Source organism: Heterodontus francisci, chromosome 17 (assembly GCF_036365525.1).
Source record: "Heterodontus francisci isolate sHetFra1 chromosome 17, sHetFra1.hap1, whole genome shotgun sequence".
In the NCBI taxonomy this organism is placed as follows: Eukaryota; Metazoa; Chordata; class Chondrichthyes; order Heterodontiformes; family Heterodontidae; genus Heterodontus; species Heterodontus francisci.
The window spans coordinates 96262764-96285602 of NC_090387.1; the positions used below are offsets into that span (position 1 = coordinate 96262764).

The window sequence follows — 22839 nt, forward strand, 5'->3', positions numbered from 1 at the left end:
GGGCGGTAGGTGGTAATCAGTAGGAGGTTACCTTGCCCATATTTGACCTGATGCCATGAGACTTCATGAGGTCCGGAGTCGATGTTGAGGATTCCCAGGGCAACTCCCTCCCTACTGTATACCACTGTGCCACCACCTCTGCTGGTGGGACAGGACATACCCTGGGATGGTGATGGCAGTGTCTGGGACATTGTCTGTTAGGTATGATTCCGTGAGTACGACTATGTCAGGCTGTTGCTTGACTAGTCTGTGGGACAGCTCTCCCAACTTTGGCACAAGCCCCCAGATGTTAGTAAGGAGGACTTTGCAGGGTCGACAGGGCTGGGTTTGTCGTAGTCGTTTCCGGTTCCTCGGTCGATGCTGGGTGGTTCGTCCGGTTTCATTCCTTTTTATAGACTTTGTAGCCGTTAGTTACAACTGAGTGGCTTGCTAGGCCATTTCAGAGGGCATGTAAGAGTTAACCACATTGCTGTGGGTCTGGAGTCACATGTAGGCCAGACCAGGTAAGGACAGCAGATTTCCTTCCCTGAAGGACATTAGTGAACCAGATGGGTTTTTACAACAATCGACAATGGTTTCATGGCCATTATTAGACCAGTTTTAATTCCAGATTTTTATTAAGTTCAAATTCCACCTTCTGCTGTGGTGGGATTCGAACCCATGTCCCCAGAGGAATACCCTGGGTCTCTGGGTTACTAGTCCAGTGACAATACCACTAAGCCATCGCCTACCCATTTGAGGAACCTTCTAAGATATCATCCCTCCTTACGACAGTAATTGACTCCTTGATCAACAGTGCAACGCCACCTCCTCTTTTACCCCCTCCCCTGTCTCGTCTGAAGATTCTATACCCTGGAATATTGAGCTGCCAGTCCTGCCCCTCCCTCAACCATGTCTCTGTGATAGCAATAATATCATAATCCCATGTGCTAATCATTGCCCTCAATTCATCTGCCTTATTAGTAAGACTCCTTGCATTAAAATAGATGCAATCCAGCCTTGCATTTTTCACTTGTGCCTTAACAGATCTATATTTGCTCTGCCTTCCAAACTGACTCAGTTTCTCTTCTATATTTGACTGTGCATCACCCCCTACCGTACCTCCACTCTGTATCCCATCCCCCTGCCAAGTTAGTTTAGCGCCCCCCAACAACACTAGCAAACCTCCCAGCAAGGATGTTGGTCCCGTTCCGGTTCAGGTGCAACGCGTCCAACTTGTACAGGTCCCACCTTTGCCAGAAACAGACCCAATGATCCAGAAAATTAAAGCCTGCCCTCCTGCACCATCTTTTCACCACACATTCATCTGCTCTATCCTCCTACTCCTATATTCATTAGCACGTGGCACCAGGAATAATCCAGAGGTTACAACCTTTGAGGTCCTGCTTTTTAATCTGCTACCTAGCTTCCTAAATTCTTGTTGCAGGACCTCATCCCTCTTTCTACCTTTGTCGTTGGTACCAATGTGTATCATGACCTCTGACTCTTCACCCTCCCCCTTCAGAATGTCCTGCAGGCGCTCCGTGACATCCTTGACCCTCACACCAGGGAGGCAACATACCATCCTGGAGTCACATTTACGGCCACAGAAACGCCTATCTGTACCCCTTACCACAGAATCCCCTATCACTATAGCTCTTCCACTCCTTTTCCTCCTCTCCTGCGTGGCTGAGCCACCTGTGGTGCCACAGACTTGGCTCTTGCTGCAATCCCCTGAAAAGCTATCTCCCCCAACAGAAACCAAAGTGGAAAATCTGCTAGATCGGGAGATGGAGCCAGGGGATTCCTGCACTACCTGCCTAGTCCTTCCAAAGTAAATATCGATATTAGCCCTCTCAAAATACACATGAACAGAACTCACAGCAAGAAAAAAAATTGAGAATGAGTTTCAATATTTAATTTTATTCTTTTGCTATTCTTTTCTTTCTGCCCTCCAACCATCCCTGCCCAGGTGACCACATGTCCCTTCATTCCACAATGTGCAATTCTGAACATTTAATCATTTTGTAGTACAGAACTTGAGTATCGCTGAAAGTAGAGACGTGTTTTCGAAGCTTTTCGTCTTACAGTCATCAGGACAATCTGCAAGAATACCAATGTAAGGGAAAACAGCAACTTTATACTGTATGAGAAGAGAGTGCTGCCTGGTTGGCAAATGAACTCTGATTCTCCATGGCAACGCCTCGACCAATGCACCAGTTTATGGTGACTGACAGTTAACTGCCAAGTTTTGTTTGAAATTTAAACCAGGCAGCTTGACTCTGATTGGTCAAGGCATTGAGGAATGAACCAGCGAATGGCTGACATTTTTTTTTAGCTGAAACTGGCGCAATGTTTGTACATATTCATTCTGTCTGCAAAGAACAAGGTCCTGTGTATTAATATATGTAGCTTCCAGTATGCGCAAATGTGCCACACTGCGAGCCCTACTGACAATCTTAAATTGGTTGTCAGCGTAATTCTTAGCACACTGAGGATTATTTAGCAAATGTTGTCCAATCGCGGAATCACATCTAATATTGGACACTGTGTTTTGCGTTTTGCAAGCACAGGCTGGCTGGGTACAGCCTGAACCTTGACCGTTGTGAACAGCAGAAGGGACATGTTGTTTGATACAATCTGCCAGTTTTTGGGATGTACAACCTATATATCTAGCATCACACTGGCATTGAAATTCATATATTGCATTACTTATTTGTGTAGGCAGAACATCTTTTTGGCTTGACAGCAGCATCCTGTTAGTGGCGAACACCACACGTGTTGCTACTACATAGCAGCAGCATGAAACAGCTAGCTTTACTTGTTGCTCAAACTTTTGGGATACATTACACTTCCAGCGTAATTTGAGGCAGACTGGGCAACTTTTCAGCCTTAGGCCCATTCATAAATTTATGCGATATACAGCGAGAAATGATCTGATCAGGGTAGCCACTGACACACAGGATGTCTCTGATTCGCCCTTTGCTTGCAAAACTCAAAGCACAGCGTCCAACATTTGATGTGATTCCACAATTGGACAACTTTTGCTAAATACTCCTCAGTGTGCTAAGAATTATGCTGACAATGGATTTAAGATTGTCAGTAGGTTTCGCAGTGTGGTGCATTTGCATGTACTGGAGACTACATATATTAATACACAGGGCCCTGTTCTTTACAGACAGAAATAACATGTACAAACATTGCGTCTGTTTCAGATAAACAAAATAAATGACAGCCATTCGCTGGTTCATTCCTTAGGGCAATGCCTTGACCAATCAGAGTCAAGCTGCCTGGTTTAAATTTCAAACAAAGCTTGACAGTTAACTGTCAGTCACCGTAAACTGGTACATTCTCCATGGCAACGCCTCTACCAATCAGAGTTCACTTGCCAACCAATCAGCACTCTTTTCTCATACAGTATAAAACTGTTTTCCCTTACATTGGTATTCTCGCGCATTGTCCTGATGAGTGCAAGATGAAAAGCTTCAACCACGCCTCTATTTTCAGCAATATTAACACTTAACTCTTGCTGGTGCAGATTCAACAGAATGACGAAAGGTTACAGACCTGAAACATTAACTCTGCTTCTCATTCCAGAATTTTCTGTTTTTGTTTCTGATTTCTAGCTTCCACAGTGTTTTGCTTTTACATAGATACATAGAAAATAGGAGCAGGAGTAGGCCATTCAGCCCTTCGAGCCTGCTCCGCCATTCATTAAGATCATGGCTGATCATCCAGCTCAGTAACCTGTTCCCGCTTTCCCCCCATATCCTTTGATTCCTTTAAACCCAAGAGCTATATATAACTCCTTCTTGAAAACATACAATGCTTTGCCCTCAACTGCTTTCTGTGGTAGCGAATTCCACAGGCTCACCACTCTCTGGGTGAAGAAATTTCTCCTCATCTCAGTCCCGAATGGTTTATCCCGTATCCTTCGATAAACCCCCTGGTTCTGGACTCGCCCACCATCGGGAACATCCTTCCTGCATCTACCCTGACAAGTCCTGTTATAATTTTACAGGTTTCTATGAGATCCCCCCCTCACTCTTCTGAACGCCAGCGAATAGAATCCTAACCGACTCAATCTCTTTTCATACGTCAGTCCTGCCATCCCAGGAATCAGTCTGGTAAACCTTTGCTGCACTCCGTCTATAGCAAGAACATCCTTCCTCAGATAAGGAGACCAAAACTGCACACAAAATTCCAGGTGTGGGCTCACCAAGGCCCTGTATAATCGCAGCAAGACATCCTTGCTCCTGTACTCAAATCCTCTTGCTATGAAGGCCAACATACCATTTGCCTTCTTAACAGCCTGCTGCACCTGCATACTTACCTTCAGTGACTGGTGTATGAGAACACCCAGGTCCCGTTACATATTCCCCTCTCAGTTTATCGCCGTTCAGATAGTAATCTGCCTTCCTGCTTTTGCTACCAAAGTGGATAACCTCACATTTAGCCACATGATACTGCATCTGCCATGCATTTGCTCACTCACTCAACTTGTGCCAACAGATGATACCAGGGCTTAAAGGGTCAAACTTGGCTTATATTCCACTGAATTAGAAGATTAACAGGTGACCTAATTGAGATGTTTACGCTCACTAAAGAAGTTGAGAGAGTAGATAGAGAAAAACTATTCCTCTGATCGGACAGTCCAGAACAAGGGCACATTACCTTAAATTGAGAGCAAAGCCGTTAAGAGTGATGTCAGGAAACACCTCATCACACAAAGAGCGGTAGAAATCTGAAACTCCCCTGGTAATCTGAAAGGCGCTGGAAGCTGCGGGGTAGCGGGGGTTTTGGGTGTGGGAGGAGCAAAGGAAATTTTCAAGGCAGAAATCAATAGATTTTTGTTAGGTATGTGATATGGAGAAAAGGTAATTAAAATGGAGTTGAGCAACAAATCATGTCCCTACAAAGATAAAGGGTGGTACGGCCAAATCTAGAGCCACCTGGTTATTTAGAAGCTTACAGGGTAAGTTAAAGCAGAAAAAGAAAGCTTATGATGATCACAAAAAACTTAATACTTCAGAAAGCCTAGAGGAGTATAGAGTGCAGGGGTGAAGTAAAAAAGAGAAAAGCAAAGAGAGGACATGAAAAACTATTGGCAGGTAAAATCAAGGAAAACCCAAAGATGTTTCATCAGTACATTAAGAGCAAGAGGATAACTAAGGAAAGGGAAGGGCCTCTCAGAGATGTACAAGGGAACATATGTGTAGATGCAGAAGATGTGGGCAGGGTTCTTCATGAGTTTTTTGCCTCTGTCTTTACAAAGGAGAGGGATGATGCAGACATAATAGTAAAAGAGGAGGAGTGTGAAATATTAGATATGATAAGCATAATGAGAGAGGAAGTACGAGAGGGTCTGATATCCTTGAAAGTGGATAAATCGCCAGGGCCGGATGGATTGCATCCCAGGTTGTTAAAGGAAGCCAGGGAGGAAATAGTGGACGTGCTGAGGATCATCTTCAAATCTTCACTGGATACGGGCGAGGTGCCACAGGATTGGAGGTCTGCGAACGTTGTACCATTGTTTAAAAAGGTGCGAGGGATAGGCTAAATAATTATAGGCCAGTCAGTCTGACGTCGGTGGTGGGTAAGTTATTAGAATAAATTCTGAGAGACAGGATAAACTGCCACTTAGAAAGGCTCGGATTAATCAGGGATAATCAGCATGGATTTGTTAAGTGAAGGTCATGTCTTACTAACTTGATTGAGTTTTTTGAGAAAGTAACAAGGAGGATTGATGAGGGTAGTGCAGTGGATGTGGCCTACATGGATTTTAGTAAGGCATTTGACAGACTGGTCAGTAAAATGAAAATCCATGGGATACAGGGGAATGTGGCAGGTTGGATCCAAAACTCGCTCTTTGGCGTTCCACAGGGTTCAGTGTTGGCTCCCTTGCTGTGTGTGGTATATATGAATGATTTGAACTTAAATGTGGGAGGCATGATTCGGAATTTTGCTGATGACACACAAATTGGCCATGTAGTTGATAGTGAAGAGGATAGCTGTAGACTCCAGAATGATATCAATGTTTTGGTTGAGTGGGTGGAAAAGTGGCAAATGGAATTCAATCCAGAATAGTGTGGTAATGCATTTGGGAAGGGCAAATAAAGCAAGGTAATACACAATAAATGGGACAATATTGAGAGGGGTAGTGAGAGATCTTGGTGTGCATGTCCACAGGTCCCTGAAGGTGGCAGGACAGGTAGATAAAGTGGTGAAAAAAGCATATGGAATGTTTTCCTTTATTGGCCAAGGAATAGAATACGAAAGCAGGGATGTAATGCTGGAACTGTATAAAACACTGGTTAGTCCACAGTTGAGGTATTGCATACAGTTCTGGTCACATTACAGGAAGGACATAATTGCTCTGGAGAGAGTACAGAGGAGATTTACAAGAATGTTTGCCAGGGCTTGAAAATTGCAGCTATGAGGAAAGTAAAAGCAAAATACTGCAGATGCTGGAAATCTGAAATAAAAACAAAAAGTGCTGGAAATACTCAGCAAATACTCTGGCAGCATCTGTGGCGAAAGAAGCAGCGTTAACGTTTCAGGTCAGTGACCTTTCATCAGCACTGGCAAAAGTTAGAAATGTAATAGGTTTTAAGCAAATAAAGCGGGGGTGGGGCAAGAGATAACAAAAGGGAAGGTGTTGATAGGACAGAGGGTCATAAAGAATAACTGACAAGAAGGTCATGGAGCAAAGGCAAAGGGTGTCTTAATGGTGTGGTGAAAGACAATAGCTATGAGTTATGATTGGATTGGCTAGGGTTGTTTTCCTTAGAACGGAGGAGGCTGAGGGGTGACTTAATTGAAGTGTACAAAATTATGAGGGCCTAGATGGAGTAGACAGGAAGGACCTGTTTCCCCTAGCGGAGAGGTCAATTACCAGGGGCTGCAGATTTAAAGTGAACGATAGAAGGATTAGAGGAGACATGAGGAAAAACGTTTTCACCCAGAGGGGTAGTGGGTGTCTGGAATTCACTGCCTGGATCAGTGGAGGAGGAAGAGATCCTCAACTCATTTAAAAGGTACCTGGACATGCACCTGAAGTGCTGTAACCTGCAAGGCTGTGGATCAGGTACTGGAAGGTGGGAATAGATTGGGTGGCTTGTTTTTTCAGCTGGCGCAGACACAATGGGCTGAATAGCCTCCTTCTGTGCCATAATTTTTCTATGATTCTATCAGCCAAGACCTAGTTGAATGGCAGAACAGGCTCATGAGCTTGATGGCCTACTCTTGTTCCTAGGTTCCCTGAAATAATAATACATAAATTATACAGAGAGGCACACAAATAAGGTGATCTGTCTGATGACAGGCAGACATACATGCAGGTAACTAGTACCTCAGCTCGCAGCTCTGCAAGTTTCTTGTCCATGCTAGACCGAGCACCCAGTTCATCTTCCAGGTCTTCAGATATCCGACCCAATTCATCCTGATGCACTTCCTTTAAAATGTTCAGCTAAAAACAGAAACTACATGTTAACAGTATGGCAACAAATTTTGCTTTGAAAAGCAAAATTGCAAATTATCTGTAGCAGGCTATAAGACTATTTTGTGCGAGTGATTGTGAGTAAGAGTGTAAAGGGAATAATAAAAGAATAGGATTATCATTTTCTTTTACACTCACACCTAGGCGATCTTCTAGTACACTCCTTTCATTCTGTTTTCAGAGGTACATTAATAGAAAATCACGGACAGATCACAGCATCAATCTCTGACTTCACATACGTTCTTGTCATGTCATTCTGATCTCTCACACCACTTCACATAATGAATGACTTCAAACTGTCAGGTCAGTACAATACAGGGTGAAGAAGGGGTTAACTAGGGCTTTGTACAGAGCAAACATTGTCCCATTGATAAAATGTATGGCTTCCAGCTATGCTACGTTATAATTTACATTAACAGTAACAGTGTCTGGAAGCAATTCCAAAATAGTAATTTAATCAATGGATTCAGATGACATCATAAAGCACTAAAGCAATGCTCCAGTGGTTCATAAACTGCCATCTGAACCCTGAGATTAGATTACTGAGCTGAAATGACTCCCAGTCATTCTACTGCTTTTCCACTGCATTGTTATTTTACAGCAATGTTATTCCATTTTTGCTCTACTTTTCTAACAGCTGCAGTCATCAGCACAGATGGGTCAATGCTCAGGTACCCAACAGTCAATGTCCTTCACAGTGCTGACACGTAATGACAGATTTGAACTCATCATGAAAGAGTTGTGAGATTAAGATGATATGCAATGGGCAGAATATATTATACGAGCAACAATGGATGCATTAAAGCACGGGTACAATCCGATTAAGGATCATGAACCATAATGGCAAGAGTGCAACTGGTTACCAAATCAACAGAACTTTAACTTCCACCATTAGCACATTGCTTTATCTAATATTTTCTTTCTTTTGGGCCTCCTCATCTCGAGAGACAATGGATACGCGCCTGGAGGTGGTCAGTGGTTTGTGAAGCAGCGCCTGGAGTGATTAATATATATACAAGCTAAAGTCATTTTCCTGTACCCTCAAAATCCATTTCACACAACTTGTTTCCTTCCTGTTAGCCCCTCCAGCCCAAATACCAGCTGCAGAAGAAATATATGATGGAGCTTATTCTACTTGGTTTGCACACTGTGTACATTTTTAGAAAGAGAGAAACAGAGAAAGATTAAGGGCACAGAAGGAGGCCATTCAGCCCATCGTGTCTGTGCTGGCCTAAAAAGAGCTATCCAGTCTAATTTCACTTTCCACCTTTTGGTCTGCAGCCCTGCAGGTTATGACACCTCAAGCACATTTCCAATTTTTTTTTGAAATGTGATGAGGGTTTCTGCCTCTACACCCTTTCAGGCAAGGAGTTCCAGATCCCCAGCAACCTCTGGGTGAAAAAAAAGTCCTCCTCAACACCCCCCTAACCCTTTGAACAACTACTTTAAATCTATGCCCTCGGTTATTGATCTCTGTGTTAAGGAAATTGGTCCTTCCTATCTACTCTATATAGACCTCTCATAATTTTATACCTCAAAGCAGATTTTAGGGAGTTAGGAAGAAAATTAAAGAGCAGGACCTCAAGAGCAGTAATCTCAGGATTACTCCCAGCACCATGTGCTAGTGAGCATAGGAATAGGAGGATTGATTGATTGAACACGTGGCTGGAAAATTGGTGTAGGAGGGAGGCGATCGGATTTCTGAGGCATTGGGACCGGTTCTGGGGCAGGTGGGAACTGTACAAGATGGACGAGCTATACCTTAACAGGACCGGAACTAACATCCTCACAAGATTTGCTAGTGCTGTTGGGGAGGGTTTAAACTAGCTTGTCAGGGGGATGGGAACCTGAGGGGGAGCTCAAATTGGAAGGCAGAAAAGCTGGTAACAGGAGGTAAAAAAGTAGCAAGTGACATTAGAAGGCAGGTGAAACAAAGGCGAGCATCAATTGGCTTAGAATGCAGAATAATGTCAACAAGACAAGGTTAAGAGCACTCTACCTGAATGCACACAGCATTCTCAACAAGGTAGATGATTTAAAGGCACAAATAGAGGTAAATGGGTATCATCTAATTGCCATTACAAAAACGTTACCAAGGCTGGGAACTAAATATTCAAGGAGATTCAACATTTAGGAAGGACAGGCAAAGAAGAAAGGGAGGTGACGTTGTGCTGATAATAAGGAATGGGATCAGTATATTAGTAAGGGAGGATCTCAGATCGGAAGAACAAAATGTGGAATCTGTTTGGGTGGAGCTAAGAAACAGCAACGGGCAGCAAATATTGGTCGGAATAAAAACAAGAAATGCTGGAACCACTCAGCAGGTCTGGCAGAATCTGTGGAAAGAGAAGCAGAGTTAACGTTTCGGGTCAGTGACCCTTCTTCAGAACTGACAAATATTAGAAAAGTCACAGGTTATAAGCAAGTGAGGTGGGGGTGGGACAAGAGATAACAAAGGAGGTCTAGATTGGACCAGGCCACATAGCTGATCAAAAGGTCACGGAGCAAAGGCAAACAATATGTTAACGGTGTGTTGAAAGACAAAGCATTAGTACAGATTAGGTGTTAATATACTGAATATTGAACAGCAGCAAGTGCAAACCTGAAAAAAACAATGGGTAAGCAAACTGAACAGACTAAGATGAAATGAAATAAATGCAAAAAAAATTCAGTTTTTTAATAATTCAATAATTTCAGAGCATGACTGCCCCCCATTTTACTTTCATTTTTCGTCATTTTTTCTTCCTTTTTTTAAACATTTTTTACAATTTTTTTTTTGCATTTATTTCATTTCATCTTAGTCTGTTCACATCATTCCAGTAATGTAACCATAACTGCACACAGTACTCTAGCTGTGGCCTAACTAGTGTTTTATACAGTTCCAGTATAACTTCCCTGCTCTTATACTCTGAGCCATGACCAGTAAAGGAAAGTGCCCCATATGCCTTCTTGAATACTTTATCTACCTGTCTTGTTACTTTAAAGAATCTGTACGTATACACTCCAAGCTCTCTCTGTTGCTCTACACGTCTCAGAAACCTATCATTTATTCTGTTGGCCCTTGCTTTGTTTGCCCTCACATTTCTCCGGATTGAATTTCACTGGCCACTTTTCTGTCCACCTGACCAATCCATTGATATCTTCTTGCAGTCTACAGCTTTCTTCCCCGCCTTCAACCACACGGCCAATCATCTACAAATTTCTTAATCATTCCCCCTATATTTAAGTCTATTTAATTGATATTAAGGGACCCGTACTGAGCCCTGCGCAGCCCCACTGGAAATAGCCTTCCATGTCACAAAAACACCCATTGACCATAGCCCACTGCTTCCTGCTACTGAGCCAATTTTGCATTTAACTTGCCATTTTCCTTTGGATTTCATGAGCTTTTAATTTACTGATTAGTCTGCCATGTGGGATCTTGTCAAAAAATCTTGCTAAAATCCATGTAGACTGCATCAAATGCACTACCCTCATCGACCTTCCTCAAAAAATTCAATCAAATTAGTCAGACACAACCTCCCCTTATTAACAAATTCATGCTTGGGTTTTTCATTGGGGACAAGAAGCATTTGGCTGAAAGAGGCAGGAACTTCACTGTAATATTATAATTAGGGCTAGATGACATCATTTCCTGGTGTTCCAATGTTGTGTTCTTTTTGTCCATAGACATTGGTTGACTTTGACATCGAGTTGTATAAAGAACTAAGTTTAAAGGCTGAGCAAGAAAACTGGGTGAGCTGCAGATTGGTTCTACACTGTTTTTCATGGTTTCCTTATTTGTTTTTTTCTGCTGTTGCTTAGGTTTTCAGAAGACAATTATGTTGATTATGTTATGTATCAGAAACCAATAGGAATCCCCATATATTTGAGGTTTTTGGGGAGAAAAAGGAGGAACAATCACAGATCAATGAAAGAAAAAAGATTTGCATTTATATAGCACCTTGCACAATGTCAGGTCATCTCCTTGTACAGCCAATGAAGTACTTTTTGAAGTGTAGTCACTCAGTTGAACCCCTTTATCTCTATTCATGCCCAAGCCCCCGTCCTGCCTCTATTACATAGCATTACATAGAATATACAGCCCAGAAACAGGCCATTTAGCTCCACTATGCTCCACTAAGCCTACTTCCATCCTTTCTCCTCTAACTCTATCAGCAGAACCCTCCAGTCCCTTCTCCCTCATATGCTGATAAGAACATAAGAAAGAGGAGCAGAGGTAGACCATACAGCCCCTCGAACCAATTAATACTATAAAGGCAGATCTTCTGCCTCAACTCCACTTTCCTGCCCACTCCCTTATCCCTTGATTTGCTGAGCGATCAAAAATGTATCTATCCCAGCCTTGAATATACTCAACGATGGAGCATCCATAACCCTCTGGAGTAGAAAATTCTAAAGGTTCACAGCACTGAGTGAAGAAATTTCTCCTCATGTCATTCCTGAATGAACAACTCCTTATTCTGAGATCGTACCCCTGTGTTCTAGATTCCCCAGCCAGGGGAAACAATCTCTCAATGTCTACCATTACATGCCCCTTCAGAACCTTGTATGCTTCAAGGAGATCACCTTTTATTCTTCCAAACTCCAGGAAGTATAGGCACGATTTACTCAGTCTTTCATCATAGGCCAACCCTGTCATTCCAAGAACCAATCTAGTGAACCATGATTGTACTGCCTCCAAGGTAAGTATATCCTTCCTTCGTTATAGAGACCAAAACAGTGTACAGTATTCCAGCTGTGGTCTCACCAAAACCCTGTACAATTGTAGCAAGACTTGCTTATTCCTGTACTCCAATCCCCTTGAAATAAAGGCCAACAAGCCATTTGCCTTCCTAATTGCTTGCTGTCCTTGCATTCTAACTTTCTATCTCGCTTGTACAAGTGCACCCAAGTCCCTCTGAACATCAACGTTCAGAAGTTTCAGGCCCTTTAAAAAATATTCTGCTTTTCTATTGTTACTACCAAATTGAATAACCTCACACTTCCCCATGTTACACTGCATCTGCCACCTGTTGCCTATTCATTTAACCTGTCTATATGTCTTTGCAGCCTGTTTGTGTCCTCCTCACAGCTTATGTTCCTACTTAGCTTTGTATCATCAGCATGTTGGATACATTACTATCAGTCTCTTCAGCTAAGTCATTAATATAGATTGTAAATAGCTAAGGCTTCAGCACTGATCCTTGCTGCACTCCACAGATCACAGCTTACCAACTTGAAAATACCCCATTTATACCAACTCTCTGCTTCCTGTCCGTTAACTAATCCTCCATCCATGCTAATATATTACCTGCAACTCCAAGAACACTTACCTTGCCTGTTAATCTTTTGTGTAGACCCTTTTTGAATGCTTTTTAGAAATCCAAGTATATTACATCTACTAGCTCCTCTTTATCTACTCGTTTAGTTCCATCCTCAAAAAACTTCAATAAATTTGTCAAACATGATTTCCCTTTCGTAAAACCATGTTGTCTCTTGTCTAATCATACCATGATTTTCTAAGTGCACTGTTACGGCTTTCCTAATAATAGATTCCAGCATTTTCCTGACGACTGATGTCAGACTAACTGGCCTGAAGTTCCCTGTTTTTCTCTCCCTCCTTTCTTGAATAGTGTGTTGCACTTAGCTTCTCCTTCAATACATCTATACTATTCACCTCAACCACTCCCTGGGTACTGAGTTCCACATTCTCATCACTCTCTGGGTAAAGAAGTTTGTTCTGAATTCCCGATTGGATTTCTTGCTGACCATCTTATGTTGATGGCGTCAGTTTTGCTCTTCCCAACAAGGGGAAATATTCTGTGTCCACACTATCAAAACCATTCATCATTTTAAAGATCCCGATCAGATTACCCCTCAGCCTTCTCTTTTCAGTGGAAAAGAGACCTAGGCTGTACATTCTTTCTTTCCTGAAAGTTTTGCTCTCATCCTTGCAAATCTTTTTTGCATCTTCTCCAGTATGTCTATATCTCCAAGTGTAGTCCAAGGTGTGATATAAGTTTAGCATAACTTCTCTACTTTTCTATCCCTCTAGTGCTTGCTTTGCATTTTTATGGCCTTACTAACCTGTTTTGCTACTTTTAGTGATTTGTGTATTTTTACTCTCAGACCCTTTTGCTTCTCTACCCAATTTGGATTCTAATTTTCCAAGTAATATGTGAGCTTTTTTTACTTATAAAAATTTCGCATTTGACACTGATCTAAGTTGTAAATCATTTGCCAATTATATGTCCATTCTCCAAGTTTATTAATGTCTTCCCACAATCTGTTGCAGGCCTCCTCTGGTGTGATCCCTAAATTTAGAAATTGTAAACAGTGGTCTCAGCACTGATCCTTGTGGATCCTCACTTTTCACTTTCTGCTGCTTTGAATAACTCCCCTTTACTCCTACTCTCTGCTTTCTGTCTTGCAGCCAGCTAACAATCCATTCTACTACTTGTCCCCTGACTCCACGTGCTCTGACCATATTCATTAGTCTATTCTATAATCACCTCATCAAAAGCCTTTTGGAAATTTAGATATATTACATCTACCACATTACCTTTGTCTACTCTGTCTACTTCGTTCAAAGAATTCAATGAAGTTGGTCAAGCAAGGCTTTTCCTTTTAAAATCCATGCTGACTTCTCATCGTTATAGTTTTGGTTTCCACTGTGCCTTTTTCCCTGTTTTTGTAAATTCTAACCCTGCTTTCCTTGGAGCTCTTTTCTTTCTGCTGTCAGGAAAAACTATACATGCCAAATGGGAAATATTAATTTCATCGGTTGAAAACTTACCTTAGACTTTTAATGGAAAAAAAACCCTACAAGTAACTTTTAAAAAAACTAGCAGCCAAAATGGTCACTGCCATTTCTATCTGAAATACCAAGAGTGTATATATATATATATATATATATATATATATATATATATATAAAATATATATTTATTTAGGTGCTCCAGCAGTGCTCTACAACCAGTGTACACGCTATGTTACCATACTCTGCTCGTTTTTGTATCAGCATGCAAGAACCAAATGCCACACGACAAATTTTCCAGACCCAGTAATCCTTCCCACCTCTGAACTATCTGCCTATTTCATAGGGCATCTGTTCCAATCTTTGTCACCAATTAACAGACAGTCTAACCTTGACTGCACTTTTCATTACTGTAAGCAAGGATACAAAACATGACACTGGAATTGAGCTGGCAATAAGTTGGCTCATTGGAGGTGCTTCCCTGTCACTGGTAGAATCCACCCAGCTTCAGATAAGCCTGCAAGCCAATGCTCTAACGGGTAGAGTGCTCCTGGCTGAAGAACCAGCAGAAAGTTGACCACTGGTCTGTGCTGGTAAGCTATGTGGTTTAAACAAGTTAAACTCCAGCTGTACCCTTATGCATGCTTGGGGATTCCTGCGCTCTCCAGATTTAGGTAAGGGAGGCGACCCCCTATGAGGTAGCGGAGGGGTGGGGCGGGGGGGTGGGGGAGAGGAAGATTGAGACAAACAGACAGTCCACCTGATTTCTCAGTAGCTTTGTTTGGAGATTATTAAAGATGCGAATTGGTTTCTTCACAAAATGATCAAAAGACAAACTCAATTTACACATCCACTTCATTCTGTGCCATGGCGGCCCTGTAAGAAAAACAGGAGAAATGTTTGCTGCTGTGAGCTCCTGAGCTGTGACCATGTCTTGTTATCTCCCTGTTCACACTTGTCTGATGATGAGAATAACAAAATCACCATGCCCTGTGACAACCACAAAGCAGAAGACTTTAAAGTGAGCAGAGATTTAATGTCCAGTCCCTATCTGGTGACTCCTTTTGCAACAAAGCTTGGAAGTGTTAGCTTGCTATGCTATTTATTCAAGGTCAGATTCACAGCAATTCAACAGCTGTCTGTACCAGGTATTTGTATAACTGGCATGAGCAGTGTCACAGTGTGTGTTGATGTACAGCCGATTGCTAGTTTAGATCAGGAACGCTGCCCATAAATTGGATTAATTCTTGTAGTCTGGGATTGTAGGTTAAATATATTGTAAAAAGTCATCTTTGCAATAAATCACCAGAATGTCAGCTATCAGCACAGAAACTATTACTGACTGTCTGCTCTCAGAGGTCAGTTACTGCTTCCAGCAGCCATTCATCGACAGTCTTATCAGAATGCACCAGAAATGGCAAAAGCATGAAGTCCTTTCCTTCTCTCTAGTGGGACCAGTGGAACAATAATCCTTCAATTAGGCAACCATTACAGAATCAGAAGCCAATCACTTGGAAGCTCAGAAAGTTGAGTGTTGACCTTGTGATGCCTTTGCTTGAGAGTGCCAGAGGTGACATGTCACTCGAGCTCCTATCCCTCACTGACTGGTTACCATGGAGGAGAGGTGTTTGTTTTAAGACAAGAAATCTGTTTCAATCTCTGCTTCTCACTGAGTCACACTGCTGACTAACCTGCAGAATCCGTGCCCAGATTAACAGGTTTAAAGTATTTCCAAACATGAAATGAAAGGGGATCTAGCCAGGGTTGTGATGGAATATAGGTACAATAGGCTTAATTAGGTAGAATTTAAAAATAGTAAAATATTATACCTTTTAGAATTAAAGATTGAATAAATGGTCAGGTTTTCAAGACTCACTGAAATTCCCCTTAAAGAAGGTAGAGTTAAAAAATTTCAAGGTCCCTGTTATGAACCAGAAACAAGTTGGAAAATCCATTTATGTCTCTGTTGTCAGGGGCTTGGAAGATAAACACACACATTGAACTATCCTGTGTGACATCAGTAAGAGTTGGCAATAAATTTAATTGGTTTGTGGGGTTGTTGATGCAGACAGGCTGGCTCCAGAGGTTGCTTTGGGGTGCCATGGAAAGGGCAATTATAGATAATAAAACAATAAATGGAATGGACTTACAGGAACAAGAGGTCAAGTAAACACAATTAGAAACATTTTGACCAGATAAATGCTCACAACGTAAAGAGCAAGAGAATTCCAGTAAAACATTACGTGGAGATGGTAGTTAAAAATATGGATTTTAAAAAGCAAGAACAGGGGGTTAACATCTAAATGCTAAAAGTCAGATGACACTTCAGAAATAGTATAAACCTGAGAGGTTTTGAAGCAAAGATTTAGTGACATACCTGGCATTGTTTTTGCTTGTATTAGTACTCAATCTCGACCTGAACACTTGACGCAGCAATACAGAGTATTCCAGATGGATGTCTATCTATCAGGAGTGATCTTGATCTCTTTCGCTTCCCTCTCCCTGTCTGCCTCTCTCACACCCCTCTCTCTCTGTCTCTCTCTCCCCCCGTCTATGCCTCCTTTCTCTCTGCCCACCCCCCGCCCCACGTCAATCCCACTCTCTCTCTCTCTCTGACCATTAGTGAGAACGGGAAAGCAGTTTCCGAACTTCAGACAGATTCATGTTTTCCGGCGAGTTCTGATTTTTTTTTTTAAAGCCCACTGGAAAACCACAAACCTGTCCAAAGTTTGGAAACCACTGATCCCATCTCAGCACCTGTCAGCAGTGAATATGGGTACAGTTTACATCCACAGGCCGGATGGAAACCTTTTACGGGCTGGATCCTGGCCCACGGGCCATATTTTGGACAACCCTGGGCTAGCAGAATGGGCAGACAGATGGCTGGTGGAATTTAATACTGACAAGTGTGAGGTGATGCATTTTGTCAGAAGGGATAGGGAGAGGCAATATATATTGAATGACACAGGTCTAAAGAGTGCGTCGGGGAAAAGGGACCATGCGCATAGATCTTTGAAAGTAGCAGAACATAGTGAGAGAATAATTAACAAAGCATTTTGGATCTTGGGGTTCATAGAAAGAAGTATTGAGTACAAAAGCACAGAAGTTATGCTGAACCTTTACAAAGCTCGGTTTAGGCCACAGCTAGAGCACCGAGTCCAGTTCTAGTCACCCCTGTGTTAACTGACCTACATTGGTTTGCGGTCAAACAACGTCTTGATTTTAAAATTATCTTTGTTTCCAAATCCCTGCATGGCCTCACCCCTCCCTATCTCTGTAATCTCCTCCAGCTCCACAACCCTCCGAGATATCTGCACTCCTCTAATTCTAGTCTCTTGTGCATCCCGATTTTAATCGTTCCACCACTGGTGGCCGCATTCTCAATTGCCTAGGCTCTAAACTCTGGAATTCCTTCCCTAAACCTCTCCACCTCAATTTTCTCCTTTAAGATACTCCTTAAAAACCTACACTTTGACTAAGCTTTTATCAAAATTGAGGCTCATGGAATAGGAGGGTCAGTGTCAGCTTGGATAAAAAAATTGGCTTAAGGACAGAAAACAGCGAGTTGTGGTAAATGGTTGCTTTTCAGACTGGAGGATGGTAGACAGTTGTATTCCGCAAGGGTCAGAGACATGACCACTGATTTTTTTGATATGCATAAATGACATGGATAGGAGGATACAGAGCAAAGTTTCACAATTTGTTCTTATTGACTAGGTGTCATATCTTGTTTTATAATGTTCCTATGAAGCGTCTTAGGATGTTTTATTGCGTTAAATGCACTATATAAGTCATAAGAGTTATGCAGCACAGAAAAAGGCCCTTCAGCCCATCGTCTCCATTCCAGCCTTCAAGCACTAATTCTAATTCTAATCCCATCTTCCAGCAGCTGGCCCATATGCTATGGCGTTTCAAGTGCTCATCTAAATACTTCTTAAATATTGTGAGGGTACCTGCCTCTACCACCCCTTCAGGCAGTGTGTTCCAGATTCCAACCACCCACTGAGTGAAAAAACTGTCCCTCAATTCCCCTCTAAACCCCCTGCCCCTTACCTTAAATCTATGGCCCCTGGTTATTGACATCTCCGTTAAGGGAAACAGTTTCTCCCTATCTAACCTATCAATGCCCCTCATAATTTTGTATACCTCAATCATGTCCCCCCTCAGCCTTCTCTGCTCTAAGGAAAACAACGCTAGCCTTTCCAGTCTCTCTTCATAGCTGAAATGCTCCAGCCCAGGCAACATCCTGGTGAATCTCCTCTGCACCCTCTCCAGTGCAGTCACATCCTTCCTATAGTGTGGTGACCAGAACTGTACACAGTACTCCAGCTATGGCCTAACTAGCATTTTATACAGCTCCGTCATAACCTCCCTGCTCTAATATTCTATGCCTCGGCTAATAAAGGCAAGTATCCCATATGCCTTCCTAACCACCTTATCTACCTGTGCTGCTGCCTTCAGTGATCTATGGACAAGTACACCAAGGTCCCTCTGACCCTCTGTACGTCCCAGGGTCCCACCATCCATTGTATATTCCCTTGCCTTGTTAGTCCTCCCAAAATGCATCACCTCACACTTCTCAGGATTAAATTCCATTTCCCACTGCTCCGCCCATCTTACCAGCCCATCTTTCTCATCCTGTAATCTAAGGCTTTCCTCCTCACTATTTACGACACCCCCCAATTTTCGTGTAATCTGCGAACTTACTGATCATACCTCCTATATTCATGCCTAAATCATTAATGTACACTACAAACAGCAAGGGTCCCAGCACCGATCCCTGCGGTACACCACTGGTCACAGGCTTCCACTCGCAAAAACAATCTTCGACCATCACCCCCATACCTCCTGCCACTAAGCCAATTTTTGATCCAATTTGCCAAATTGTCCTGGATCCCATGGGCTTTTACCTTCTTGACCAACCACCCATGCGGGACCTAATCGAAAGCCTTACTGAAGTCTATGTAGACTATATCAACCGCTTTACCCTCATCTACACATCTAGTCACCACCTCGAAAAATTCAATCAAGTAGTTGTTGTTGTTGCTGTTCTGGTCACCACACTTTAGGAAGGATGTGGGGGTCCTTGAGAGGGAGCAGAGGAGATTTACCAGAATGGTTCCTGGGATGAGGGATTTTATCGACAAGGTTAGGTTGGAGAAGCTGGGGTTGTTCTCCTTGGAGCGAAGGAGATTGAGGGGAGATCTGATAGAGGTGTACAAGATTATAACAGGTTTAGATAAGGTAGACAAAAAACTGTTCCCATTATCTGATGGTACAAGGACTAGGGGACACAGATTTAAGGTTTTGGGCAAGGGATACAGGGGGATGCGAGGAAGAACATTTTTACATAGTGAGTGGTAATGACCTGGGACTCACTGCCCATGAGGGTGGTGAAATTGGAGACGATCAATGATTCAAAGGAAATTGGATGGACACGAGAGGGAAATAAAGTTGCAGGGCTATGGGGATAAAGCGGGGGAATGGACTCAATGGATTGCTCTACATGAAAGCCAGCATGGAATCGATGGGCCAAAAGGCCTCCTTCTGTGCATTTATGACTATGACATCTTTGACATCGAGTGTCGCAACATCAGCTGATTTGTGTCTCATTGTATTGTCTCATTAGATTTTTAGATTTTAGATTTAGAGATACAGCACTGAAACAGGCCCTTCGGCCCACCGAGTCTATGCCAACCATTAACCACCCATTTATACTAATCCTACACGAATCCCACATTCCTACCACATCCTCACCTGTCCCTATATTCCCCTATCACCTACCTATACTAGGGGCAATTTATAATGGCCAATTTACCTATCAACCTGCAAGTCTTTGGCATGTGGGAGGAAACCGGAGCACCCGGAGAAAACCCACGAAGACACAAGGAGAACTTGTAAACTCCACACAGGCAGTACCCAGAATTGAACCCAGGTCGCTGGAGCTGTGAGGCTGCGGTGCTAACCACTGCGCCGCCTGTAATGTCAGTGATTGTACAGCCTGTTTCCCTCAATACCCACTATTATGGAGGACCCATAACTACCACAAATATTACTTAAGAAAAACTGTCTCTCTTTCCCTCTGCTTTCAAATTTTAAATCTGGTGAAACTGGCTGGTCATGTTCTATTGATGTAATCAAAATGCAAATGCTCAATGCTAATATGTCACCTGTTTAAGGGTGTCTGGATAGCAGTTATTATACAGTTACAGAAAAAATAAATCTTTCACCTGCTTGCATTTAAATAACACTAAGGATCCATTGACTGGATCAGCCTGAAACAGTGGCCAGGGAGAGGGATGGAACATACATACATGTGCTGGGTCTGAAGATAATGGCTCCACTCTGGTCTTTCCAACACTTATCTGGAGGAAATTGCAACACATGCAAGACTGGGTGTTGGACAAGTAGTCTGAGAACACAGAGTCAGTGGAGTGCGATGGTAGAGAGGTAGAGCTGGGTGTTCTCAGTATACATGTGGAAGCTGATATTATTCCTGTGGATGGTGTGCCAAGGGTCAGCATGGAGATGAGGAAGGGAGGGCCAAAGATACATTATCAGGGGACCAAGAGACGACAACAGAGGGGTTTGAAGAGAAGACCTTGCTTGAGAGCCTCTGGCTACAATTATATAGGTTGGAGTGGAACCAAGTGTAAGGGCAGTCCCCCACCCTACCGATTCGGACATATGAGAGGCACTGGAGCAAAATGGTATCAAAGGTTGCAAGAAAAGCAAGGTTTAAATATTGAACCACATTTTCATAGTGATGAGCACATTAATACCAAACCAAATACTTGGGGATACAAGCATAATTTCAAAGTTTGCAAATGGCATGGAACTCGGAAATGTAATAAACGAGGAGGATTGTAACTGACCGAGGAGGACACAGAGAGACTGGTGAAATGGGAAGACACATGATAGATGAAATTTAATGCAGAGAAGTGTGAAGTAATACATTTTGGTAGGAAGAATGAAGAGAGGCACTATAAACTAATTGGTATAATTTTAATGCATAGCAGGAACAGAGACCTGCGGTTGTACATACACAAATTTTTAAACATAGTAAGGCAAGTTGAGAAGGCTGTTGAAAAGCATATGGAATCCTTGGCTTTATAAAAAGAGGCATAGAGTACAAAAGCAAGGAAGTTATGCTGAACCTTTATAAAACACTTGTTAGGCCTCATCTGGAGTACTTATGTTCAATTCTAGACACCTGACTTTAGGAAGGATGTCAAGGCATTGGAGAGGGGACAGAGAAGATTTACTCGACGGTACTCGGGATGAGGGACTTCAATTATGTGGAGAGAGTGAAGAAGCTGGGGTTGTTCACCTCAGAACAGAGAAGGTTAACAGGAGATTGAATAAAGGCTTTCAAAATCCTGAAAGGTTTTGATAGAGTAAATAAAGAGAGGCTGTTTTCAGTGGCAGAAAGGCCAGTAACCAAAGGCGACAGGTTGAAGGTAATTGGCAAAAGAATAAGAGACGATATTGTGAAAACATTATTTAGACAGCAAGTTGTATTTTTTTTGTTTTAATTCGGCCATGGGATGTGGTCTTCGTTTGCAAGACCAGCATTTATTGCCCATTCCTAATTGCCCTTGAGAAGGGGTGGTGAGCCGTCTTCTTGAACCACTGCAGTCCATATGCTTTAGGTACACCCACATATTAGGGAGGGAGTTCCAGAGGTTTAACCCGGCGACAGTGAAGGAATGGCAATATATTTCCAAGTCAGGATAGTGTGGGGATTGAAGGGGACCTTGGCAGGTGGTGGTATTCCCATGCATCGGCTGCCCTTGTCCTTCTAGGTGGAAGCGGTCCTGGGTTTGGAAGGTCAAAAGGGGCTTGGTGCGTTGCTGCAGTGCATCTTGTAGATAGAACATAACAGCGCAGTACAGGCCCTTCAGCCCTCGATGTTGCGCCGACCTGTGAAACCATCTGACCTACACTATTCCATTTTCATCCATATGTCTATCCAATGACCACTTAAATGCCCTTAAAGTTGGCGAGTCTACTACTGTTGCAGGCAGGGCGTTCCACGCCCCTACTACTCTCTGTGTAAAGAAACTACCTCTCACATCTGTCCTATATCTATCACCCCTCAACTTAAAGCTATGTCCCCTCGTGTTTGCCATCACCATCCGAGGAAAAAGGCTCTCACTGTCCACCCTGTCCAGCCCTCTGATTATCTTATATGTCTCTATTAAGTCACCTCTTCTCCTTCTCTCTAACGAAAACAACCTCAAGTCCCTCAGCCTTTCCTCGTAAGACCTTCCCTCCATACCAGGCAACATCCGAGTAAATCTCCTCTGCACCTTTTCCAAAGCTTCCACATCCTTCCTATAATGCGGTGACCAGAACTGCACGCAATACTCCAGGTGCGGCCGCACCAGAGTTCTGTACAGCTGCAGCATGACCTCGTGGCTCCTAAACTCGATCCCCCTACTAATAAAAGCTAACACACCGTATGCCTTCTTAACAGCTCTATTAACCTGGGTGGCAACTTTCAGGGATTTATGTACCTGGACACCAAGAGCTCTCTGCTCATCTACACTACCAAGAATCTTCCCATTAGCCCAGTATTCTGCAATCCTGTTACTCCTTCCGAAGTGAATCACCTCACACT

General features: G+C 42.8%; 1 protein-coding gene across 4 annotated transcripts in view; it reads right to left on the reverse strand.

The window, feature by feature from the left end:
• Window positions 1-22839, reverse strand: part of LOC137379296 (coiled-coil domain-containing protein 102A-like) — a 647611-nt gene that overhangs the window by 277990 nt on the left and 346782 nt on the right. For all 4 annotated transcript variants that reach the window (XM_068050031.1, XM_068050033.1, XM_068050032.1 and 1 more), the window contains one exon: window positions 7331-7447. In XM_068050031.1, coding sequence (XP_067906132.1) covers window positions 7331-7447 — 117 coding nt within the window. The remainder of the gene's footprint in view (window positions 1-7330; window positions 7448-22839) is intronic.